The sequence below is a fragment of the Dipodomys merriami genome, unplaced genomic scaffold (assembly GCF_024711535.1).
Source record: "Dipodomys merriami isolate MVZ:Mamm:240054 unplaced genomic scaffold, mDipMer1.0.p SCAF_4, whole genome shotgun sequence".
NCBI classification, from domain to species: domain Eukaryota; kingdom Metazoa; phylum Chordata; class Mammalia; order Rodentia; family Heteromyidae; genus Dipodomys; species Dipodomys merriami.
The window spans coordinates 81,415,431-81,442,595 of NW_027205603.1; the positions used below are offsets into that span (position 1 = coordinate 81,415,431).

Sequence of the window (27,165 nt, forward strand, 5' to 3'; positions counted from 1 at the left end):
CAGAGAGCCAGAGAAGGCAAATATCTAGAGAGAAAGAGGACAGAAATTCAGAGCAGGGAGGACACAGTGAACAGTGAGAGAATTCCAGGAGAGCAGCAGAGAGGCTGCTGGAATAGGTGAGAGGGCCAGGGAGGAGACAGAGAAATAGGCTTTGAGAGTAAGGGAGAGAGATGAATTGGAGGGGGAGGGGGAGGGGCAGAAGGAGGAGGAGGGGGAGAGGAGGGGGAGGAGGGGGAGGGGGAGGAGGATGAGGGGGAGGAGGAGGAGGAGAGGGAGGAAGGGGAGGAGAGGGAATTCCAGGAATAGAACTAAAAATGAAAGCACTGTCTTGCTGCGAGGTTCTATTTTAAAGCAATGTCAGATGTGTTTGTCAGAAGGCAAGGATCAGAATGTGGGTTGGTGCCCCTCCCAGCCAATGTTCCTTCCACTTCAGTCTCTAAATCTTTTCCTACTGCAGATGACACGCCATTTCCCCTCTCTTTTGTGTTTCCTTCTGTAGGTTGCCCTACGTTCCCCAATATTAGCTGGGTTCAAACATTCAGCTTGTCATTTTTCTTTTCTTTATTTTAATTCTTCATTTTTTGTGCCAGTCCTGGGGCTTGAACTCAGGGCCTGGATGCTGTCCCTTAGATTTTTTTTTTTTGCTCAAAGTTGGCACATTAACCATTAGAACGACAGCTCTATTTCTGGCCATGTGGTTGGTAATTGGAGATAAGAGTCTCATGGACTATCCTGCCCACGTGGCTTTGAACTGCAATCCTCAGATCTCAGACTTCTAAGTGGTTAGGGAATACAAGCATGAGCCATCAGCACCATGTTAATTTTTGTCCCCCTTCCTTAGACATACTTTCTCCACTGTGAAGGGGTGAAAATTTGTCCTGAAGGGGCAAAAATATTCAATCTTTTAATGTACCAAGTGTTGACATTCACAAAGCACATAACTAGCTATGCGGTATAATCTATGGTATTAAAAACTCTTTCTTTTGTGGGTGTGTGACAATTAGTGTGTCTGCAGGCTCCTGGGAGGGGGGAAGGATAATGATAAAAGAAGGTGGAGGCTCATTCTGTTATGCTGATGTGCATCTTGGATGAAATCATGTAAGGTGTGTTCGATTAAATAAAAGCATTGCTCAGGAATGAGGAAGCATTTGCTCCTTGGCCTCTGATGCCAGGCCACCTCTACCAGCATCTCTGGTTTCTCCTGAAATGGAGCTCCAGTACTCCCTCTGAACTCTCCACAAGGACTCCTCTGCACAGTGCAATCACTTCTCCAAGCATAGCAACCACTAGCGTTATTGTATTTTTCTTAAAGAAAGACAGATTGAAGCAGAGGTCAAGGTCTTCTACAAATTCTGGGAATCTGTAGGGAAGGCAAAGAAAGGGTCTCTCTGTGTTTTACTTTTTCTGTCAAGAAGCCTCCCACAAAACCTACACATCAGTGACATCTGTAGTAGAAAACAAGAGATGTTGGCCACCACTTCGAAGTCAAATGTGTCTTACCTCAGCCCTGGTCACAATGATGCGGATCAATGTCTCCTCATCGGTCCCCATGCCCTTCATAGACTTGTACAGACGGTCAGCAAAATAGCCCTGCAGGTCCTGGGCAGATCTCACTGGGCAGGATTTAAAAACAAAAAGGGAAATGTGAAGTCTTCATGGTTTTATGAGTAACACATGACCCCTCCAAAGGCCCACAGGGACCAGAGCATCACCTGACTTCCATGGGAGTGGATGGATTTATACAGCAGAAGTTTGGAAGGAGCTGACTTCACACTGTTGTGGAATATACTCTGGAAGATTCCTTGGATCAGATTCCCCTTGCCCTCTCGATTTGCTCTAGCCACAAACGAACAGGGCCTTGTTTCTACTTAGGAACTGGGCTCATGTACACCCACCATGACTAAGGCTTACTCTTTCATTCAAATGGTTGCCATTTTTTGTTGTTGTTAGGGATTAATAAGCAATAAATCCAACCTAAGTATGGAATGTGCAAACTTAGTATGGCCTGCAACAGGATTCCTTTTTCTTTTGTCTTTCTCTAGGTAGTTGTCTGTGTGTGTGTGTGTGTGTGTGTGTGTGTGTGTGTGTGTGTGTGTGTCTTTTTCTGTTTCTCTGGAAGTGTTAGGAATTGTGTGGAGGGCCTTGTGCTGTGCTCTATCACTTACATTTTTAGTGTGTTTCTCATATAGGGTCTTAGGCTTTTCCTATGCCAATCTTAGACAGAGATCCACCTACCTCTTCCTCTTGAGTAGCTGGGATTACCCACCTCAACAAGCCCTCTGATCTTTTTATCCTGAGAACAATTCCCCAAACTCCTAACTTTTGGGGGTGGCCATGTGTGCCACTTGGAGGAATATTTGAGCCTTATTGTAGTCTCCAGACTATTTGACATCTATAAAGATTTCCTGCCCCAGGCAGCACCAATTGATGCCAGAATCATTGCTCAAAGTCAACGTGTTCGTTATATATGATTTTCCTGATACTCCTTCTTCCTGAAGAAAAAGCTCTCCACTTTTCTACTGTTGCTGATCTCTGCCTGGGCACAAACTCTGTAGTTGCAGCAGTAGGAATCTGTCAGCAGTAGGGTAGAAATAGCTAGGGGAGATATGAAGATATGGTGAGTAGAAGCTAGGGGTAGTCATTGCATGTTCTATGTCCTTCCTCCTTGCCTTCAGAAGATTGGGGTTCTCAAACTTCAGGGAGCACAGGATCATCTTTGGGGAGCTTGTAAAAGTATAGTTTTCTGGGTTCCATTCCATTCCTAGTTTCTCCAGGAGAAATCTGGAGGCGGGGCTCAGGAAACTGTTGTAAATAGAAGATTTTGAAGCAGGTGCTCTATGCTCCTCATTAAGTGAGAAGTGCTGCTCATGGTAGAATTTGTTCAGTCTCAGCCTGTCCTTGTAGATGTTAGCTGTGTGGTAACTTAGTGATAGCTTATTGTGAAAGTAACTGGTAATATTATGAGTTAAATGGGGATGAAAAGAAAATACAGTTGTAAAATCATATTTTGTTATTGGTAAGGATTATCTTGAGGGGCTTTTCTAATTTTACTTTGGGTACCATGAGTCTACCATCTTCTGTAGTTCACCATGTCTAGCTCTAGCACTTAGCTTTTTCCTTCCTTAATATCCTCCTTGCTCTATTGTTATTCTCTTCACTGTAGTCTAATCTGTGTGTGTGTGTGTGTGTGTGTGTGTGTGTGTGTATGTATGTGTGTGTGTGTGTGTATGTGTGTGTGTGTGTGTCCTCTGGAAACATTAATTGTAAGAGCAAGAACTTGGTCTTACTTGCCTGTGATCCTACTCCTACATAACCTCTGGGCCAGACAGGTGCTAAACAAATGGTAAATCATCAAATGGCAGGATCACCATCTTCCTACTCTACTCTAGGATCTTCCTGGTTTTTGGAATGTTGAATGCAGCAAGGATTTGGAGCCTCAGAGGTAGGCCTTGATGAAAGTTCTCCCTCTTTGAAGCCCTGAGTATATCACCCATAGTGAGACTCATGTGGGTTCAAGGGGGTCACAAGTAATGCCCGGGATGTGCAGGCCTCTGTACATAACTTGAATGCAAAATGAAGTTGGATGGAAAAAATATCAAGTTGTGCTGGGTGCTGGTGGCTCACCAAGAAATGGAAGAATTTGGCAACTGACACACATATTTTAACTTTCCAGGCTGCTTATTCAGTTGGGGATGTGTCTCCCCATTCTTGTGCCATTTGGGATGGTGCCCTCAGCACCCACAATGGACAATGCCTTCCTTCCAGGGTTTGCAGAAAAAGAGTCAGCTTGCCAGACATGGCCCAATGCCCATCTCTCTGCTATTTCCTGCCTTTGGGCAACACCTGGAGAGAGGGTTCAAGGGTTTGCTTGGCATGGCCAAGATTTAGTCTCTCTCCCTTCCTTTTCTAAACAGATCTCATTCTTGGCAAATATTGAAGAGAATCTAATGGGAAAGGAAACCCTCTGGCCATCAGGCATGTGCCAAGTTTGTTAGGGGTCCTAAATGTGGGTACTGTAGGGCTGTGCCATATGAACTCTATACTGACACCCAAGCTAGGCAATGGGCCCAGGTTACTGACAGTTACACTCAGTGATTCACAATCTTAGTGGGGTTATAGCGGCACTGGGATGCATCACCCAGACACCTGCTTCATTATCAGGATTGCTTGCTGAGTGCTCATATCTAGATCCTTTCTCAGGAATCTTCTTTCCAGCAGGACCACTGGCTGCTCACAGTTGCTAGTGGACAGCTAGCACACATGCCTGGTCAATATGGGATGCAAGGACACAGTCTTTTGCTCACCTTTGGACAACCCAGTTTCAGAGCTCCTGGGGCAAGAGAAACTATAGCACACCCACTGTCTCCCTGCCTGCTGTGGTTAGAAGTGTTTATACTAAAGTACTTTCTGATAATCTTCTGTGACAGGGCTTCATCTCTGAGCATGGTCCCGGGGAACTGAAACTACCACAGACACTCTCCCCTAATTTTACCAAGAGTTAAATAGGCCTTCTGCAGGTCTCCCGATGTCTCTTCTTCAATGGCTTCTTCCATGTCTTTGCCGATGAGCTGGAGAGACAAGCAAAGTTTAGCCATTACTCTAGGATTTGCTTTGGACCTTGATGTTCTCATGGTTGTTCCTTTAGAAAAAGTGTTTAATTCTTTCAGAGTCAGTGCTATGGCTATAAGGAACTGGTGGTTGCCAGTTTAATTTTCAATTGCTAGTTTAATTCTCAGTTGTTCTAAGTTGACCCCCAATGGAACTGGTGCCAATTAATGGCATTCTCTGGGCTTCAATTTCCTCATCTGTTAATTGAGGGAGTAGAGGAACAATGAATATACACGACAGAAATAAAAGCATCTTAGTTTCCAAAGTGTTTTTCATGGCTTCCATTCCATTCTCAGGAGGCTGTAGTTAGTCATCTGCTCTTTGCTTCTCTTGTCTTCCTTGTTTTGAGACACTGAGAGCTGGCCTGAAGTGAGTAGAAGGCGGTGAAGTCCCTGATAAGGACTTGATCTGATGTTTTTGGTAGAGTGGGTCTGTAAGGGCTGGAAGCCAAGAGCTGACCACATCAAAATACCTCTTTCCTTCACTCTGAAGTGATGGTGAATAATCTGATATTCACCACCGGCTTACACATCGCTCTGCACAGCATTACACATTAGGTTTCTTTCCAAATATTTACAGAAACTTAAGTTTCAGTAAATTGTGACTATCCTTAACACAAATACTGCTTGGGCTACACTCGGGGCAGGCAAATAGAGAAAAAAATATTCTGTCAAGATTGAGCACTGTGCCCCTTTCTTAGAAATGATTGTTTGAGGATAGGACACAAATGAGCCTATAAATAACTGGGACAAGAGAAGAAGAGGTGGAGAATGCAGTCAAGAATTAAATGTGGAAGTGGTGCTGTGGCTCAAGTGGTAGAGCACTCGCCTTGAACTGAAAAGCTCAGAGACAGTGCTCAGGCCCAGAGTTCAAGCCCCATGACTGACCAAAAAAAATTGGGAAGGGATAGTGGGAGAGCAACAATGGAGTGGGTAACAACATTCAACAAGAAACGTACCTTACTCGTGTAACTGTAACCCCTCTGTACATTATCTTTACAATAAAATAACATTTAAGAAAGAATTAAATGTATATTTTATAAGAATTAAGAAGAGGGAGGGAATGGGTGAGAATGTTGGGAGGGGTGGCATAGATCAGGATGCATTATATTCATACACTGCTTTAAGTGGCAACTCCTTTGTGCAACTACTTAAAGATAAAATTTTAAAGTAAAAAAAAAAACCCTGGACATTTGCATGCATGCTAGTGGAATTTATGTTTTTTTTAAAGTTTAAAAACACAGGTAAATAGCATGCTTTTTGTATGCAAGCACCGTGTATGTAGGGGGGAAGGACCTGTTGTTGCTCTATCCTTAGCCTTTTATCCACATGTGTGCAGAGGTGTTTTTGTGCAGCCATGCAAACCAGATTAGAAGGGGAAGGAGGCCTACAGTCCTGTGTTGTCCTTAGCTGCCCCAGCCTTTCTGTGGTTTGATGTAGGAGTTTATATTTTTGGAAGAGACAGGTATCACTTCCCCAGAAACAGGGCCCTTGTTCTACAGGCTGAGATTGTATTTCACCAGGATATTTTGTTCACTAGGTCTGTGTTTACTAGAAAAATCCTCCCACCACTCTGTTTCTATTGTTAATATTGAGATAAAAGCTAGTTTGCAATTTTCTGTAGACTTCCAGCCTACAAAACAGACAAAGACTGACAAGCAGAGCTGTCTGAAGAGATGGATTTCTTACAGTAGCTCTAGGCATCAGAGCCATATTCTAGCCTCTCAGAGCTTTTCTGTGCACACCTCCAGGGGGCTCTATTCACACAATACAAAGAGATAACAGTGCCTCTTTTTTTTTTTGTCCTGCCCCACTCCTTTCCAGTAGCTATCTAAGCTCCCCATAGAATTCATGGACTGTGGTCTAAAAACAATAGCCTGGCCCAAACTATTGCCATTCTCCAAGAACTTTTCAGTTTAGTTACTGGAACACTTAATTCTCATTGAGCTCTTTGAATGGAACCATGTTTACAGATCTCAGGACAAAGCCACACTATTCAAATTGATTCTAAACCAGTCTCAAAGACTAGTTAAATGGGTGGCAATGCTCATAGGGAAATGGCTAGAAAAATGAGGGTGACTTGCTTTTCTTTTAAGATCAGTTCCTTCATTGACAGTTTGCCATATGCAGCCTGGTTTTCCAAGCCGTGAAAGGGCCAGAACTCTTGTATGAGCTTAGAGACACACATAGGGAAGGAGCCAAGTCCTGAGGAGCCAATGCGAAGACAGCAAGACTAGGCTGCAGGTAAGGCACATACTGTTTACAGAGCCCTGCTACGTTTTCAGGTGTGGTAAACTTTGAGACTGCCATAATCTTGCAAGATGTGGCACTTTGGAGAGGCTCTGTCGCTTGGACTGGAAGCCAAATAAAGGGTAAAACCTTAAAGCCAAGAGGACTAAAAATGAAAGTTCAACCCTACATTAGGGCAGCCTAGTGTAGATGTAGAGTCTCAAGCTTGCTCGTGTCTTTGTCCATTTGATCAGAGACCATCCATAGCTTACTGAAAAGGGGAAACTTTTTTTTAAGTCAACAATGAAGATCAATATAAGTAATAATTGAGCAAGGCTTTTAGAACAGTCCAATAGGTAGCATTTTAGAGCTAATTCTCTTAATCAACAGACATGTACATTACCTAATTGTCCATATATACCATTTGCTCTGAGTGTTGGCACTTGTTGATTGATGTAGGGAAATTATTAACAGTAACTAATATTTATTGGTAAGTGCTAAATTCTGTTAATTCATTTAATTCTAACTAATCTATCCAAGTAGGTAGTATGAGCCCAGTGGTACAATTGGGAAACTGAGGCACATGATCCTTGAAAACCTGCCCAATCTAAGGGTGAAAATGCAGCAGTGATACTCATTAGACACTATGTTGAAAATGAACTATATGACTTGTAAGGAAGAGGGGGGGGTCAGAAAGGAAAACCTGGGAGAAAATTAGGGAAGAGGTGACACTATTCAAAACAAAATGTATTCATTAACCCCCCTATATATCACCTTTACAATAACAATTTAAAAAATCATGCAGCAGCAACAACGACAACAACCAAACAAAAACAAAAACAAAACTTGCCCAAGGTCCTATAGCAAGTTCGGGCTGACTTCTCAAACTTCCACATGCATCAGAATCATCTAGAAGACTTGTTAAGCCTGACAGGTGTTAAGAGCTGAACTCCAGGGTATGTGGTTCAGTGGGACAAAGGAAAGAACTAGGAAGTCTCATTTTCAACAGTTTCTTCCAGTGACAGTGCCGTTGCTGCTTGAAGATTAACTTTGAATTAATTGGCTGAGAGAGTCTCCTTGCAGGTAATCACTAGTTCATGCAGGGATGTGTGTGTGTGTGTGGGGGGGGGTGTTTCTATGGTGATCCCCAATGACAGCCATTTTTAAAACTTCTTCCCTTGGCCCCCATCATGTGGGAAGAGGACCTGGGTCATGGAGAAGTCCTCCAGCTCTGAAGCCATGGACTTCAGGCACAGACCCAGGTCAGCTGCCTTTGATCGTGATGCTGGGCACGATTTGAAAGGAGAGGGCCTGGAGGCTTATGTACAATAATGATAGAATTCCAAAGCTTTGTCTTTTCATCTACTGGCAACACATAGCAAAGCCTATTTGGAGTGAGGACAGGCCAGTTACAGCCGAGGCAGGAGCTTGGGCTGGGGAGTCTTGGAGTTTTCCTCTACTTCTGCTACCGACTTGCTGTGTGGTCCTGATAAGTTACAGATGGCGCCCTACTCGGCAGGCAGGCTTGCTTTGTCCAGCAGCTGTGAGCCCCGGAGTTGTACAGCCTGCATGAGAGTTAAGACTGCGAAACTGAAATGAGATACACAGGGCAGAGAGGTGTTTTGAATAGGTGGAAACACCTGTGAAAATAGGTAAGTACAGAAAGGAAAATACTTGGTAACACCACTTACGCTTTTTGTTTTTGTTGTCAAATTGTAGATTGCCTTTTGGGAAGAACTTCCCATTAAGTATTTTGAAGTAGCTGACTCACTTGGTTGGCTTAAAATGATCATGAGACTAAAGATAACATGCACGTCTTTTCAGGAGCCTACCTTTGCAAAATAGCTCGCATGTCTTTAGAGTACCACACACTGATCATAAACAGGAATTAGAAAAAAGAAGAGCAAACATTTGGATATGTATCATTTGTCTGATACACCACTAAACCTTAATCTTATTTAATTCTTTTGTGTGTGTGCTTCTACTTGACTTGAACTCAGGACCTCTCAATCTTGCTTAGCTTTTAGGCTCATGTCTGGCACTCTACCACTTCAATCATTCTCCCATTTCTGGCTTTTCTGTTGGTTCATTGGAGACAAGAGTCTCTTGGATTTGTCTGCCTTAGCTGGCTTTGAACCATGATCCTCAGATCTCAGGCTCCTGAGTAGTTAGGATTACAGGCATGAGCCAGCACTGCTTATTAGAGTCCCTGTTTCACAAGAGAGGATGGAGACATCTCAATACTTGTCGATGATGACAAGTAATCAATCTTGTGATCACAACTTTGTTCTCAAACATGATGCTTTCCCAATTCCCCAGCCTCGCTGTAAACCAGGGCATCCGGCCTCAATCTCCCAAGGGGACAGTTCTTCACTCTGAGGCTGCCTTGTACACAGTATCATGTCTATAGCCTCTGGCACCTCATCTCCCCACTGAGAACCACTGATATAAGTGATCGCCAGGTCTTGACATTCCAGGTCTTGACTTCCTTTGGCAGCAACAAGACAGTTTTGGGGGTGCACTACTTACAATCTGATAGGCTTGGAAGGTGGCTCGTAACTGCTTGTAGTTCCTCCTGGCAAGAACTTCATTGAAGGCAAGTTCATCAGTGCCCCAGCGGCCTTCCCCTGCCTTGAAGAACAGATGCAAACAATGGGAAATGATTTCCTTTTTAATTTGGGGAAGAAATGGAATATAGATTATAAATTATAAATTATAAATTATAAAACAGACACTGAGTAGAAAGAAGTCAAGTGGATTGGCCAAGCACAGTAAGCTTCTAACCCACAAGTCCCATAATCATTTACATTACACATACCCACATACTTAATTGTATTATGCATACCTTCTTGTGCCCCCATATGGATCTGAGGTGATTAAATCCCAGAATAGAAGAATGGGAACAAGTCTTTCTAGATGGTCTACAACAAATCTAAGCTTCTAGTGATTTCTTAAAGGTCGTGCTTCTTTCCTAATAACTTCCATTTGTATGAAATAAAGAAACATTTGTTGAAAACAATGCCAATAAATGGGAAAGAAAAGGCTCTGTGGAGACTGGCACATGTGCACACTTACATCATACAAATCTTTGGCATCCTGTCCAGCCAGATCTTTGTCCACTTCGTCTCCTTCATCCCGATTAGCCTAGAAGAGTCAAGACATTGTTATTAGCTCGAGGTCCTGCTTACCACAGAAAACAAAGTCCTGGAAACCCCAGAGATTTCAGAGATGGCCCGAAGCTGTAGAGCCTGGCTGAGCTTCAAGACCTGCTCTTTGCTGCCATCTTTTGGGCATGAGCAAACAGTGTAGCTTTGGTGAATTTCTCCTCTCCTCTCCCTTCCTCTCCTTTCCCCTGCTTTTCCCTCTCCTCTCCTCCCCTTCTCTTGCCCCTCTTCCCTCCCCCTTCCCTCTCTCTTGCCCTTCCCTCTCCTCCTCCTCTCCCTGTCTTTCACTCCCTTTCCCCTCTGTCCCCTCCTCTCCTCTTCCTTCTTCCTTCCCCTCCCCTATTCTCTCCTTTCTTCTCTCTCCTCTCTCCCTCTTCCTGTTTCTCCCTCCCTCTGCCTCTCCCTCCCTCTGCCTCTCTCTCCCTCTCCTTCTGTGTTTTTCTTCCTCTCTTCCATTTTCTTCTCCTCCTCTCTCTCTCCTTCTTTCTCCCACCTTCCCTTCCTTCCTTTCTTCTTCTCTCCCTTCTCCCCCCCCCCCCATCTCCCATTTTTAGCATTATTCACAAACCCATTACTGACCTCAGATAGGGACAGCAGCCTGCAACATCTCCTAGGATGAGTCTATTGGGAAGCAAGTGTCTTCCCTTTCAAAATATCTAATTTCACCACTAAGGGACCTAGTGCCAAAGAGCTCAAAAGTTGGTCATGGGTAGTTATGGAGGCTACTGTACACCCTGGGCGGTAGGCAGAATTCTAAGATGACCCCCTAGTGCACTACATCCTCCAATAATCCGCTTGCCTTGAATGTGAGCGAAAGCAATGAAGATGTCACTCCTGTGTTTATGTGAGGCCAGATGGCAGCCGGGGGATTTTTGTGGGCTGTAATTCTTGTGGGGATGTAATTCAGGTACCTACTCGGGTGAATAAAATCCAAAGGGATGTATTGTTGGTGGATGTGATCCAATCAGGTGTGAGCTCTTGAAGATCAGAGGTGGAAGAAATCAGAGATGCTCTCTGACTTAGAGGTAGAAGAAATCAGAGAGAAGATCTCTCTGTTTAGAAACTAAACAGCCATGCTGTGTGTTGGGCATGGGGCCACATGGCAACGAGCTGCCACTTAGGCTAAATCCTGATGTAGGTGCACAGCTAGGGGTGGACAGGGCCCTACTGGTTTCAGATACTCTTGCTTCTTGCTCTGTGTCTCACAGAGTTCAGTCTGTGTATACCTGAGTAGATTATCCATTGGATACCAGATTGTGCTCCTTGGCTAAATGAAACCATTTTGCTTGATGAGTAAGTGCATTCACCAAAGACATCATTAATTGACTCATCTGGGCAGATGGTTAGGAGAAGAGAAATCTTAATCAGATAGTTTCCCAGTTGCTGGGTGGATGGAGTCAGGATTGCTGAGTCCTGAGCACTGTTTTGTTTTTGTGGTGGTGCTGTGAATGGAACTCAGGGCCTTGAGCGTGCAGAGCAAGCACTCGACCACTTGCGCCACATCACTCGGCAATTGAAGATGTTGTCTCTAGGGCTCATTTCCTAGGATCGTAATGGGGGCTGGGGTCATACTCTCACCTGTAGCAGGGACACCAGGATCCTCCTTAGGTTTCCACTTGTGTCATCTTTGACATCTGCTTCAAGACTCTTGTTAAAGACTTGGGAGAAAGAAAAGGGAGAGGGAAAGTGGACAATTCAGATTCTAGAGGCATTTCCAATGGAACTCACTTTACCCAAAGCCAGAGCCGTAGGTCACTTACGCCTTTGGTAGGCTTCTTTGATGGCGGTGATTTCCTAGGAAGGTAAGCAAAAGAAATCAGTACCCAAGTAGGACCAATCAGTAAGCGACACAGATGCACAGGGAGAAGAGAGAGAAGTATGTCTCCAGACACGGGATGCTGGTCCTCCTTCTAGGGCAGAGTGCTAGCAGGGGAAGGTGGGGCAAGCCCCTAAATGTGAAGGAACCCTCATGGTGCGGCTATTACCCTTAGAATGCAACCAACCTACGGGATCCAACACTGGAAGGGTGGATAAACAAAATGTGGTGTATTTTATACAACAGAATACTATTCAGCCATAAAAAAGAATGAAATCTGTCTTTTGTGATGACATGCTTGAGTCTGGAGGGTATTAAGGTAAGTAAAATGAGCCAGGCACAGGATAAACAAGTCCCTCATGATCTCACTCATTTGTGGACTCTAAACAAGTTCACAGAGTTGAAAATTGAATGGTGGTGGTTAGAGAGCCTGGGGAGAATAGAGGTGGGAGGGGTGGGAAGAAGTTGATGTCAGTTAAGATAGGAGGAAGTTCTAGTAGGCGATTTTATAATGGAGTGACCAAAGATAATTAAATGATAATGTATTTTATCTATTTCAAAATAGTTGGAAGGGAGGATTTTTAATTTTTTGTATCTGAAATATATGGTAAATATCTGAGGTGATGGTATGTGCTAGCTATTCAATTTGGATCAGTACACAATGTAAGCTGTAGTCTGTGCATGTGTACAGTTATTACATGCCAGTTAAAAGGAAAAGAAGTGAAAAATCTTACAGCTAAATGAACACCTCTTACCACCACCTCTTTGGGTCATAGTCCTTTCCCCTATAGCCGTAAGTGTTAGTATCTGGCAAGCATGTTGTTTTGCTTTGTATATGTGTACCTTACTGCAAGAAATACAGAGAATTGTTTTGTGCATGTGTCAGGTGTCATCTATATTCATTCCCTACTGTGTTGGAGATCTAGTCAGTCATCTAATGTTTGTTTTTCGGTGGTACTGGGGTTTGAACTCAGGGCCTCATGTTTACTAGGCAGGTGCTTTACCACTTGAGTCATACTCTTAGCCCTTTGGCTTTAGTCATTTCTCAGATAGGGTCTCATGTTTTTGCCCACGGTTCCCTCAGATGGTGAGTCTTCAGCCCATACCTCCCTCATAGCCCAAATGACAGGCTGCTGTCATGCACAGTTATGGGTTGAGATCAAGTCTTAGCTAACTTTCTGGCTAGCTGGCCTTGAACCTCGATCCTCTCAATCTTTACCTCCTGAGTGGCTGAGATTAAAGGCACAGATCACTATGTCTGGTCTACCTAGTTTTTTTTTTGGGGGGGGGGGTCCGGTCGGGGGGCCTGAACTCTGGGCCTGGGTGCTGTCCCTCAGCTCTTCAGCTCAAGGCTAGCGCTCTATCACTTGAGCCACAGCACCACTTCTGGCTTTTTTCTTTTTGCTTATGAGGAATCGAACCCAGGGCCTCAGGCATGCAAGGCAAGCGCTCTACCACTGAGCCACCTTCCCAGCCCCTACCCCCCCCTTTTTTTTTTTTTAAGAACACAAAACATTCCATCCTACCCTAAGCTGCAGTTTTGCCAGCTGAGGGGGCTTGGATTATTTCTAGTTTTTCTCTGCTTCAAACAGCTTCATTCAGTAAACAACTTGCTGTGGGCAGGAGAGAAAGTTTCTTTCCAGGACAGGGAATTGTTTTGCATCTTAAGTCTTGTGCCAAGTGGCTCACCTCAAAGCCCCCGTAGTTTACCCTTAAGCCCACAGTGTGAAAGACAGATGCTTCCCCACATCACCCACAAGCAGCTCAAAATGCCTGTCAGAGCCAGGGCTTTTCTCTCTTCTCTGTGCCAGCACACCTATCTGATTGAAAGACCCTTGCCTGTTTATTCCTTAAAGACACCAGGCGAAGGAAATAAATATAATGAAATTAATCTTCTAGGAAGAGGGGGGTAAGGAGAGGAAAAGTAGTGTGATGTCAGCTGGGTCTTAGCTTTAGTGATGTCTCTGGAGTCTGTGCAAACCTTCATCTGAGGCACTATCCTGAGACTGTGTGTGTGTGTGTGTGTGTGTGTGTGTGTGTGTGTGTGTGTGTGTGTGTGTGTGTGTGTGTGTGTATGTGTTATTATTTCATGGGAATGAGATCAGGAATGCTGACAGCTGGGTTTTCGGTGAGAGCTTGGGTTATGACAAGACTTTGGCAAAGTAAACTGAGCCCTAGCCTGGGCCAAGCAGGTAGCCAGCACTAAGGGCTTCGCATAACCATTTAACCTCAGAGAGCTGCTTCAGGTTGTCTTTGCTGTCTGTTCTAACCTTTGCTGCTGGTTTTTTACTGGGAAGCCTGCAGAATGTTGATTTTATTCTGGCAGTTTCTTTCCCAGACCTCCTCTCTCAGCTGTGATGGGTGGTTATAGAAGAAGGAGGACTTCCTATTGATGAATTGTGGACCCTGTTCACTCTTGTTGAATTCTATGGTCTCCCTGAAGACATATGGGCTTTTCCTGGGTTTTAACAAAAGGTCTTTTCAGGTTGGCATGTGGCCAAGGAACAAGGAGTCTGCTGATAGAAAGACATATAGACATGCAGACAGTGCTGGAGGCCACTGGGGTGTTTGCTGGGGTCCCTGGCACCACCTACTCCTCTGTCTCATTATAGACTTTTTGTACTGTATGTTAGGTAATAGCCACCAGTGAGACACTAATACCAACTCCACATGCTTGGGCTACTTATTGCATTATTCATGCAGAAGAGCCACAGAGTCTGGTGAGAGAGGGCAAGTAGAATTACCCTTCCTGCACAGAAAACGGCATCAGTTAGGAAAAAATGCCTAGATTGACAGATCTCTTTTGGAAGGATCTGAACGTATCAAGCCAGTGGTAGTACAAAGATGGACCTCTGGAAGACACGTCTGTCTTGCATAGGTCAAGGAGGCACATTTCTGCCCAACTTCTGCTCACCATGGGCAGAATGCATGGAGTAGCTTCTTTGTTGGGGGCAGCCATTTCTACTGGGTGAGTGGACTGGACCTCAGGGCCTGGTATGAGGGCTCATGGGGACACTGACCTTATTGCTTCTTGTGCACAGGATCTCAATGAGCACGGCCTCATCTGTGCCCATGCCCTTCATAGCCTTCTGTAGCTGCCGGGCAGCATACTCATTGGGATGGTCCAGAAGAGCCAGGGCTGCCTTCTCAAAGTTTCCACTCAGTTCACTCTTGAGCACTTCTTCCAGGTCCTATAGAAAACATGAGAGACTGAGCAGGAGTGACCTAGGAAGAGAGGGACAGGTGTCTGCCAACACTACGTGGGCTCAAGGTGGACAGGATACCCAGACACACATGGAATGATGCAAGACAGAAGCCCCTGTTCTAATGCGCAGTGAGCGCTATGACCTCCCACCTTCCCCACAGCTGGCCAAGAGGCAGGGAAACTTTCCTGTTCCGGGTTGGAGTCAGAATATCATTTATAGAACATTTTTTGGAGGTCACAGAACTTTTCTCAGTGGATCCTCAAGAAAGCCCTGCAAACCGGGCAACAGATATTTTGGTATTGTATCCATTTACTGAACCTCCGAAATGCTTGATTTGCCATTCAAACATTCAGCTAGAGAACTCTGAAACACAGGACCAGAGGAATCTGGTCATTTGCTGCATGAATTGGTCTAATCAGATGTAGCCACTTTGGTTATCTCGATATATCCTGAAAGGACTATGTGTGAGAAAGGACTCACACAAGAAGAAGTTCATGAAATCTCCCTGATTTTAGTAGGGTTTTTCTGTCTTTATCTTTTCTGGGAGCACCCTCTCATTACACCTTTCTCCCTCTGATGAGTTTCTGTAATAGACATCTGCATTATTACTTGCCCAGCTTCAATGGAGGACCTTCGTGCTAATTGAAAGCCAGGGTGGGTCAGATAGGAGACCTGCAGCCCGGCCAGCATCTCAGGGACCCAAATTAAAGCAAGGGCAGGGAGTACTCAGCAACAGGAGACAGAAACTAGGACTTAGTCATAGGGACATTGAGACCTTGGGAAAGTAATTTTACCAATAGTTCATTTTCTTCTCTAGAGAAAAGGAAGAACAGGGTTACCGCCTATGGTGATTGGGAGAATTAAATGATAGTATCCATATAAACAGTGAGCACACTGTATGGCATATAAATGCTAACTAGATGGTTTCTATTATATAAGATACATAATATATGCTGGGGTATATATTACATAATATATGTTATATGATATATTATTACATATATTATATACAATATTTATATATTAATATATCATGTATAATATTTATATATTATGCAAATCATAATTTGCATATGATTATATTTATACTATACAATATTAAAATATAAACTATAGATATTTGCATATATTTGTATATTATGCACAACATATAATTATATATTATAATAAATACTATTATATACTTATACAAATATACATAATATGATATATTACATGTAATATATCTAAATATATAATATATAGTATATAAAACTAATACATAATATTTATATAAATACATAATATGTAATATGTATATCTACAATATATTATATAATATGTAATACATACTTAGATATTATTATATTTATGTGTGTATTATCCCACACTGCAGGGAATTTTCTTAGAGGAGATAAATCGTTTTTCAGATGAGCCTCTGATCTTGTGCAAGAGCCTGGAACCTGCCATCTTTTTCAAAATATATATATTTTAATGTTCTGGTTCTGGAGTTTTTGAACTCAGGCCCTGGGCACTGTCCATGAGCCCTATTTGCTCAAGGCTAGCACTCTATCTCATGAGCTACAACTCCATTTCTGGCTTTTTGGTAGTTAATTGGAGATAGGAGTTGCATAGAATTTCCTGCCTGGACTGACTTTGAACTGTGAGCCTCAGATCTCATCCTCCTGAGCAGCTATGATTACAGGTGTGAGCCACCAGTAGTACCTAGCTGTTAAAATATAATTGTATTGTAATCATTGAAGTGTTGTACAGAGAGATTACAATTCATAAGTCTGGTAATAAGTACATTTCTTATTGTTTTTTAAAATAATGTCACCCCTTCCTTTTCATTCTCCCAGTTTTCCCCTCCCATCCCTGCCCACAAGTTACATATGGGGCCTGGCATCTTAGAAATGTTATAACTGGTCCCAGTAGCTCAAGCCTGTATTGGGAGGTGGAGGCTGAGTGATTGAGGTTTGAGGTAGCCTGGGCAAAATGAAGTTTGTAAGACAGCATCTCAACCAGTGGGTGGATGGTACCAGCCTGTTATCTCAGCTAAGGGGGAATCAATATGGGTTGGCATGGTAGTACATCATTATCCTTCCCAGTGACATGGGGAATCACCAGTAGGACGATTGCATCCCAGGTTGGTCTGGGAATAAATAAAAACCCTACCTTAAACTAATGCACAAAGGGGCTGGAGACATGGCTCAAGAGATAGCTCACTTGCTTAGTAAATGCCATAGTCTAAGTCCCCCCCCCCTCAAAAAAAAGAAGGATGTAAAATTTTTCTTCTGTCTCATGGCTGTCACAGCATTTCATATCACATCCTGTGAAGGTAAGGTAAAGTAAGGTAAGATAGGGCATTGCTCAAGACTATGGTATAGATCCACCTGAGAATTGAAAGTCTATCTTTGCCAAGTCAGATGGGCATTATGTAGACCTGCAGAGAAGAGAAATACCAGCTGCCTGCTCTTATAATCCACAAGCATGAGAACAAATCTTGGTAGGTTTATGTTCTTCTGGGGGTAAAGGCATGGGCTCAGGTTACCTTGGCTTTCATCCCACTAACTGGCAGTGTTACCTTGAATGGTTCTTATTGGAGTTCATGTCATGGGAACTTAGATTTGATCATCTGTGACATCCTCCAGCTTTAGGAGCAACTCTTTGGTGGTCTTAGCTCTTTGAAACCCATCTGGGAGCTAGCAAGGCAGGAGGGATCACCATGTGTTGTACCAGACTGTGTTGCTTTTCTTTATAGCTGACACACTCAGCCCTGACTTACTGAATTTCAGACTATAATTTAAGATGTCTTGGCATCTGATATTTCCATATTAGTGGAAATAGACATATTAATTGGGGAAGGAGTGGCTAGAGTTAGGTGTGTGGACAGGATGAAAACTGTACTTAGTTCAAGTTTTATGTGGTTGATCTGGAGACTCATTTATTTTCATAAACAATGACATTGACAAGTCTGTTTGTTAGGAGAGAAGAAAAACTCCAAAATCATAGCCATTCAGGCATTTTGTGTATAAGGAAATAGCTCCACTGTGGCACTGGGTCCTTTAAGAATGGACACTGCCTTTGGAGACAGAAGAGTTCGCTACGTTCTGTTTTTTTTTTAAAGTACATGTATAATTTTACTTCAGTCATTTATACATGTAAGATTTACTTCCTTATCTGTACATTGGAAGCAATCTTAGCTACTATCATTTTCCTCTATGATGTGCTCTTGCATTATTACTTGATCTTAATGACCAAATAGAGGATGTAAGTGACCATCTTCATTTTGTATGTGAAGACACTGAAGCTGAAAGAGGTTTATGGCCAGCTGGGTTCTGGTGGATCATGTCTGTAACCTCTGCTCAGGAGGCTGAGATTTGAGGTTTGCAGTTTGAAACCAGCTCAGGCAGGAAAGTCCGTGAGACTCCTATCTCCAATTAACCATCAAAAATTTGGAGGTGGACCTGTGGCTTAAGTTGTAGAGCACCAGTCTTGAGTGAGAAAGCTAAGAGACAGAGCCTAGATCCTGAGTTCAAGCTTCAGTACATTTATGTATGTGTGCTTGTGTGTAGACACACACACACACACACACACACACACACACACACACACACACACACGTTGTTAGCTGACCAATGGCAAATAAGTAAGCAACTCTCCCTTCTGTTTATATTTTTATGATCTTTATCTCTCCAAATAGTGATTGAAACCATAAAGGTTTTATAAATATGGATGAGATCCAAGGCATAATGACTAATGTTCATTTTGCATAAGGACCATTCTACTGGCATTAAGAAAAGGTCAACATTGTATTCATTATTATTAATGAAGAATCGAGAACATACCTGAAGGCTTCCCATAATGACATTATCTAGAGCAAAAAGAATTAAAGAAAAGGAAGGAAATATAAACAAAAATGCAAAGAAATGTAAAGGAAAAATGGGTAATGCTAAAGGAAATAAAAGGTGCTTTGTCAAGTTTCTAATACCAAGAATTTATGAAGAATAAATGATTTATGATGATGATTGAATAATTTAAAAGTTCCTGTATAAAGCCCTGATTTTTGTACCACTGGGCCATCTATATGTTATTATGGGGAAATAGCCCAAACTGAGTGGAAAAAAATGTCTAAGGGCCATTTTTTAATAGAAACATGCCATCAGAAGAATGACTTAAAGAGTTTTGATTTTATAGGCTATGAAGTTAGCAAAGCAATTTCAGTTTTTCTGAAGTCAATTCCAAGTTGTAAATGGGGATTTAGGTTTTTCTCCTGGACTAGCTCGGCTCTAGTTTTCAAGATGTTCTCTGCTGTTTGAGGACTGTAGAGGAAGTGAGAAAGCCTAGACCACGGCTTGAGGACCCTGTAATCACCTTGCCATACTTGGCCTTGTACTTCTGCTTTATTTGCTGCCTCTGCTCTGATGTCCTGCTCGATAAGACTTCAATAATGGCTGCTTCATCAGTTCCTAAAGTGAAGGAAAGAAACAAAACTACAGTGAACAAGAGACAAGATGCTGAAGAACAACCCTGAGGAAGCCATATCTCTAGTTTAAAGGAGGTCAGAGGCCCTAGTGGACCGAATAGACACTCTAGCTTTAGTGTCTTATGTAGAAAACTGTGTGTATGTATATATGTATATATAATATAATATGATATACATACTATATATAACTGTATAGATGCCATATGTATTATATAATATGTATATTAATATAATATACATTACATTATATATTACACATAAGTAGTATGTGTATCATATATATTATATACACTATCTACTATACAATAGGAATATATGAGATGGAATACAATACAACATATACACATAATATATGCTATGTATGATAATTATACCATATACTATTATATGTATGATATATGATTATATGTATAATACATGTATAATACATGATTGTGAATATAATATACAATATAGTGTCTATTATATATGAATAATATATAATCTGTAATACAGTTATATGTATATACATATGTATGTATATATTTGGTGATACTGGCATTTGAATTCAAGGCTTCATGTTTGCTAGAAAGGTGCCCTACCTCTTGAACCATGCCTCAAGCTCTTTTTTCTTTTAGTTATTTTTCAGGTAGGATCACTTGATTTTTGCTTTAATATTTTAGCCTTAATAGGACTCTGACCTTAGCCCTCCAAACCATCCTTTGGAAAGACACAGTGTGGACTTAGGAGAGGCATTGCCCAGGGGTTAGAGAGCTGTGTTCTGGCTCTGGTAGAAACATTAGATTTCTGTCGTACTTCATCTCAAGGATGATTCCTACATCTTTAGTCCAGAGAAGACCCAATTGTTTGATTCCAATTGGAGAAAGAGAAAATTCTAGGATGAGCTAACTTACAAAGTAGCAAGGGTTAATTGCCCCACTCATTCTGGTTAGATTCCAATGCTGTTGTTTCTCTCCATTCCCTCCACCCTCCTGGGAGCTATGTAACATGAATCCTATTACTTTTTCTGTGCTTGAGTTTTAAGTCTCAGAATGCCAGAAATCTTACCTTAAGAACATTTCCTTTCCTCATTAATATCACTGGAACCTTCCCCTCACAGTTCAACAGAATCTCTTGCCATTGGGCTACCTTGTCCACATCCGGGGACCAAGCACGTCAGGTCTAGGGGTGACACATCCATGCAAGAAGCCTTCCTGCCTCTGAGAGGTACAGTGGCTAGATTGGAATCTGGGATTCATTCTGGATTCCTGATGTCCTGCACTCCATCTCCATTAGCCTCCTGCTTCCAACCTTTCCGCATGGGTTCTTCCAACGTAGCATAGAGTCTTGACTCTTCAGGGGAGCTGATAGGACTTTGCGCAGTACCTTCTAGTTTTCCTCCCTGCACGTCTCTTACAAGTTCCTGTCCATCCATTCCAGAATTGACTTGCCACTCCTAGAGCAAGCTGCACTTCCCTGCTCACCAGCGGGTCTTTGCCACAGCCATTCTTTCTACCCAGGGCACATTTATCTCTGATCTTCAACTTCTTTTCCATTCCTGATTCAGGACTCAACTAACCAGGCTAGACAACGAGGCCAAAAAGCCCTCCCTCTATATTCCTCAGGTGGTCTGTTCTTGATGGCTCTGCCACAACACACTGCAAGCTCCACAGGAGCAGGTGTTTGCCTGCTGCCACATCTACATAGAAGGCTCCCAATATTTGTTGGGGAATGTATTGAATTAATGAATACACACACATATACATACATATACATATACATATACATAGATATATGTACAAAGGAATGAATGGAAAGTTTCTATTCCACTGTGATGGAATCTCGTCTACATTCCTGAGTTGGATGTGAAACTCAGATGACCTGTATGCAGCAAGGATCAACAGTACACTCTCACTACTCTGATACAACATGCATCATGCATTATAATACAATGTGTATTACTCACATCTGGGTAATCAGGGAAACTGAGTTAATTTTTTTTTAAACCAAAAACACTGAAAAAGACTTTTCTTGGGGCTGGGAAGGTGGCTCAGTGGTAGAGCGTTTGCCTTGCATGCCAGAGGCCCTGGGTTCGATTCCTCAGCACCACATAAGCAAAAAGAAAAAAGCTGGAAGTGGTGCTGTGGCTCAAGCGGTAGAGTGCTAGCCTTAAGCCAAAGAGCTGAGGGACAGTGCCCAGGCCCAGAGTTCAGGCCCCAGGACCGGACCCAAAAAAACCCCAAAAAACAAAAACAAAGACTTTTCTTTTCTAGACTTTTCTTTCTAGAATGTTTTTAGACAAGAGAGACCAGAGGACCTAGTGGTCTTGGAATGGCTAGTCAGCAACCGAAGGTGTGGGCAGGATGTGACAATGACACCATGACTTCTCACAAGCCCTTAGAGTGCAGGTCTCAGGTTGACCTTAGGGGTGGTTTCTGCTATCTCATCAAGAAGCCATTTGCTGAAAGGTGACCTCATTCTGCATTTCACAACACATTAGCAGTGCACATCAGCAATGTGTACTGGTGACCAGTTTCCTGTAAACATTTTACAATGGTTTGAGGCACTGGGGCCAGTCCCTAGTGGTTCTGGGAAAGACTCTCAAATGGAGACAAGAAAGACCCTCAAGCCCGGCAGTGCGTTAGAGGCTGGGAAGTAATTACATAGTAGAGGTCAGAGCTGAGTGATCTCCAGCCTGGGAAGTGCCTGGGGCCTCTGTGGTTTGCTTCCCTAGCAATTTTCTAAGAGGCTACCCAGTGGTGGTGTTTTCACTGGGCAGAAACCACAGGGCCAAATAAACAGTCTGAGGCAGTGGCAGAGGTGTGGCTTGTCCCTCCATAGGCCTGGCTGAACCCAGGAGGCCATGGTCCCCGTTCAAGGGTCATTGTCTACACCCATACCACTGGCACCCTGTTCCTCATTTCTCCTTGGAAGTAGAGGCACAGAAAATGCCAATGAAGTCACGAGCAGGAAGGATCTTGACTGCCTGTGTCTATCATGGCCTTTCCTTGCTCTCTGGATTCATTTCCTGAGATGGCTGTATCAATGATCACAACCCTGGTGGCTACACACAATAACTTCTTTTTTCACAGTTCTGAAATCTGAAGTCACAGTATCAGTAAAGCCAAGTTCCCCAGAGGTTCTGAGGCAGAATCTGTGAATGGCAGCTGCCCACAGTCCTAGTCCTAGGTGTGTTTTGGCACAGTCTTAGAGACAAATGTTGCCAACAGTACCATTCTGCATCCATTTGTACTTACCCATAGAGGGAAGGATTCTAGGCCATCAGCTAAATCAGAGATCTTTGGATGGACCCTAGTTCCCAATGGTTCAACTTTCATGACCTGCAACTCTATGACCTTGGGAGAGATATTTAACCTCTGAAAGACATTTAACCTTGGATTGTCATCTAAGTGTTGTAAGAGGACTAAACAGGATGACGGATATGTGAATCCATTTTGGCACTGGGAAAAAAGCAAGCGGTCTATGCAGAAACCAACACTGTTGAGCCAATGCAGGTGGCTCATGCCTGTAATCCTAGCAATTTAGGGGACTGCTAAGGATCATAATTAACCAGCAAAGTTGCAAGTGGAGGTGTGGCTCAAGCAATAGAGGGCTAGCCTTGAGTGAAAAAGTTAAAGGACAGTACCAAGCCCCAGTACCAGCACCCAAAACAAACAAATAAACAAACATTAAAAAACAATGACAACAAGAAGAAACCAGTGGCCACTTTGTGGCCACATTAAAAAACTGAAAGGAAAACACTGTGATTCTGATATCCAGAATATGTTCAACTGGTGTGCTTTTAACTACAGTGCTCTGGAGAGCGGCACAGGAAGTGGCCACAAAGTTTCCCACTTGGCCTGCTTGGAAAGTCCCTGGGACTCCACAGCTACTGAGACAAACTCCGTCATAAGCATCCTGTCACTTTAACGAAAAGCCAGCCTCCAACAGCTCACTTCCCAATTCAAGATTAGGCACCAGAGGCTGTGAGCAAGGAGGGGAGACATTTCTGAATATTCCTTTGATGACCCCTCAAACCAAGCAACTGTTCATTTCCTTTCACTGCCGATGTGTGCTCCTTCCCTCCCTCCTTCCCAGCCCTTCTCCCTCTAATTTTTCCTCTCCCTTGTCATTTCCTTCCCTTCTCCCTCTCTCTTTCCCTCTCCTCTATATCTGATTTACTCTAGGATATTTAAAATGCAGAAATCCCTCTGTCAGCAGAAAATCTCCTAGCAGATTCAACTCCTTTGGGACTTTGGTTCTTGGTCAAGGCAGACTATTCCTCATATGGAAACAAGATACATCTACTTAGAATTTGCATTGTGGATCTTAGTTTTTCTCTAGAGTCATAATTGATGGGTGTATTTATTTTACTGTAGCATCTGTTCCTAGGAAAGTGAATCTCTACTAATATCCTTCTAAGTAAAAATCCAATGCTTATTTATGCAGAAACACCATGCCAAGGTAAAAGCAGCCAGATATAAAAGGCCACAAATTGTATGGTTCTGTTTATATGAAGTAAGCAGAGCAGACAAACTCTTAGAGATAGGTAGTGATTACCTGGGGCTGGAAGCAGGAGGGTAGTAGATGGAGGGACTGCTAAAAGGTTTGGGGATTTTTTTTTAAGAGGTGATGAAAATGTTCTGGAATTTGTAGGGATGGTTGCACCATTTGGTGCATATACTAAAACTCATGGAATTACACACTGTAAAAGGTTGAAATGTAAGGTGTATGAATAATTCCATGAGTTTTTCAATAGAATACCCTGGGGATCCCCAATGGCTTTTCTCAGCTGATAGTGGCACTGGGCAATATCATCCCAGTCTCATTTCCACCCCTCTGTATAGCAGCTGTGTAGCCCCTAAAGTTGAGGTATTTAGAGTGAGTGACAGGAATGGGATCAATCTGTGTTCTTCATTAACTGACTTTGTGACTTGGAGAAATTAGTTAACTTGTCTGAACCTTAATTTCCATATCTGAAAAATAGGTTTTCATGAGGATAAAAAGAGAATAAAACCTTTATAAGATTTTACATATAAAGTACCTAAAAACTTGAAAGTTTCTCAATAAATTAAAATAGAAGATCCAGGAAACGTGATTAACCTGTTCCTTGACCTCCACGTCCCCTCAATTACCCTCACTTGCTGTTCTCTTAGCCTACTTCCAGACTAGGGGATAAAATAAGAGTACTGCAGCCATGAGAAACCATTGTCTCCCTAACAAAAGGGGCTCTCAGGGGAAGTCAGCATCTTCCTCAATATTTCCCCCTCCTTTAATCAGCTTCATCCCCCATTGTCAAACCAATCTCCAGCAGCAACCTCACCTCCCACTCACTGAGCAATGGCAGGTTCCCAGGAAGAACACCTTTAAGTTCTTCTCCAGCAACACCTATGCGTCTATCTGTCTACTCAGCTCGCAATCTCTGCTTTTTCCCTCTTTCCTCCAGTTCAAGGTAAATTCTTTGATCTGTGGTTTAGGTTCTTCCTCCTTCTGACTCTGAGAATTAGAACCTTACTTCCTCAGTTGTCTCCTTGGATTCCAGGTCCATTTTTCTTTTCCTTTTTCTTTTTAAACTTTATTTTATTTTTTATAATGCTCCTAGGGGTTGTGCTTAGGGCCTTCTGTGGCCTCATGTTTGCCAGGCAAGTATTCTGCCACTTGATTATGCTCAAGATCTTTTTGCTATAGCCTGTTTTTTCCCCCCCCCAAATAATGTCTCTCCTTTTTCCCCAGGGGTGACCTCAGACTCAGAGATCCTACAAGTATTTGCTACCACATCTGTGTGTGTGTATGTATGTGTGTGTGTGGAGGGGGGGGTTGAAGCTTGAACTCAGGGCCTGAGCTTTTGTGCTAAAGGCCCTCTACCACTTGCGCCACAGCTCTACTTCAGGGTTTTTGGAAGTTAACTGGAGGTTAGAGTCTCATAAACTTTGTTTTTGTCCCAGGATGGCTTCAAACTGTGATCCTCACATCTCAGCCTCCTGAGAGGCTAGGATTACAGGTGTGAGTTACTAGTACCTGGCATGGTTTTGCTTGTTTTAGATAAAATCTTATTCCCTTTTTGCCAGATCTGGCTTTGAAATGAGATCCTCCAGTGTCCACCTCTCTAGTGTTAGGGACAACAGGCATTGTGCCATACTTGGTCATATATATGTATATATAATTTTTTTAATTTTTGTTGGTTGTGGGGCCTGAACTCTGGGCCTGGGCACTGTCCTTCAGATCTTCAGCTCAAGGCTAGTGCCCTACCACTGGAGCCACAGCACCACTTCTGGCTTTTTTTGCTTATGTGGTACTGAGGAATCGAACCCAGGGCCTCATGCATGCGAGGCAAGCACTCTACCACTGAACCACCTTCCCACCTTGGTCCTAAATTTGTAATTAAAAGGCACTATCTGCCTTATTCCACCATGGTCCTGATGATCTCTTGCCCAGGGCTCCACTCATGGTCATAGATTATGGGTTTTTTTTTTCCAGTTTTGACCTTGGATGACTGACCTTGACCACTTCTTTGCCCTCATTTGATTTAGTTCTAGATGGAGTTTTCACCCACTCATCATCACCCACTCCCACTCACATCACACCCACTCCCCCACCATCTTTCCTAAAAGGGGTCTGAGGATTTAGATAAGGACAGTAGGAACTGTACTTCTCAGGAAATTTCCCTCACTGCAAAGTCAAATTAAATGTCATAAAAATCTAGCTTCTGTTATATTATCCCCTCCAGATAATAAGATCTGATGATAACTTTGGGACTTGGAATAAAGAGCTCTTTAGTATCAATGTGTCAGGCTTGGAATGCATCTAATAAGTTGATCATGAAATCAAGTTTAATCAACTTCAAAAATAACTTAGCAAGTGAAATGTTTTTCCATACCCATTCCTTTGCAGGCTTTATACAGTTTTTTGGCATCTCGATCCGCATCAAAACCCTGATGACTTTTTTCTTTGGCCTGGAAGAAATAATCCAAAAAGGTGAATAGATAATACAGTCATGCTTAAATTATCTCTTTCTAATTGGTGGCTAATTGGAAGACTAAGCAGGCAGACCAACAAAGGACTGGCTGTCACTTTGTATGTGGGTGAGTGTGGAAATCAGCTGGGGAGGCTCTGGCCCCAGAGAGATGGCTGGTACTCCTTGGGGCCTGCTGGCCTTGGGTAACCACAGTAGAATAGTTTCTTCTGTTCCCAAGGACAATTGGCCTGGCCAAATCTGTGAAAGGTGATTTTCATGTCATCCCCATCTTTGTGGGTCTATTTCTAAACCAGAGCCTAATACAGTAGGCCAATGTCCTCAAGGGCTGGTTCCCTGCTTTCACAGTGTGACCCTGGCTTGGATCTTTGCCATTCAGACAAGGCAGAAATTTATTTAGCTTGTCAGAGATACTATATGAACCAACCAAAGTGTAGCTCTTGGCTTCCAGTGCTCATAGAGGAGAAACACCCAGTTTACATACTGGCCTATGTCCAGTGCTTTAATCTTTTTGTTTTCAGTACTTTAGTCTTTGGAATAACACATGTGTTAATGTGTCAGTTATTCATATCAATATTATTATTTGTACATTATTTTTCTTTCCATTCACCTACCTTGTTTTTACTTAAAATCATTTCTTTTTTTTTTATTGTGAAAATACTGTACAGAGGGGTTACAATTACATGGGCAAGATAGTAAGTCCATTTCTTATCAAGCATTGTAGCC

General features: G+C 42.8%; 1 protein-coding gene across 1 annotated transcript in view; it reads right to left on the minus strand.

Moving 5' to 3' along the window:
* The window catches only part of Anxa13 (annexin A13), a 48,395-nt gene that overhangs the window by 1,772 nt on the left and 19,458 nt on the right, over nucleotides 1-27,165 (minus strand). Inside the window, exons 2-10 of the mRNA XM_069991363.1 lie at nucleotides 26,344-26,419; nucleotides 19,376-19,470; nucleotides 14,837-15,007; nucleotides 11,761-11,794; nucleotides 11,579-11,658; nucleotides 9,912-9,980; nucleotides 9,366-9,467; nucleotides 4,493-4,568; nucleotides 1,501-1,613 (exon numbers count right to left, since the gene is read on the minus strand). Of these exons, the coding sequence (XP_069847464.1) occupies nucleotides 1,501-1,613; nucleotides 4,493-4,568; nucleotides 9,366-9,467; nucleotides 9,912-9,980; nucleotides 11,579-11,658; nucleotides 11,761-11,794; nucleotides 14,837-15,007; nucleotides 19,376-19,470; nucleotides 26,344-26,419 (816 nt within the window). The remainder of the gene's footprint in view (nucleotides 1-1,500; nucleotides 1,614-4,492; nucleotides 4,569-9,365; nucleotides 9,468-9,911; nucleotides 9,981-11,578; nucleotides 11,659-11,760; nucleotides 11,795-14,836; nucleotides 15,008-19,375; nucleotides 19,471-26,343; nucleotides 26,420-27,165) is intronic.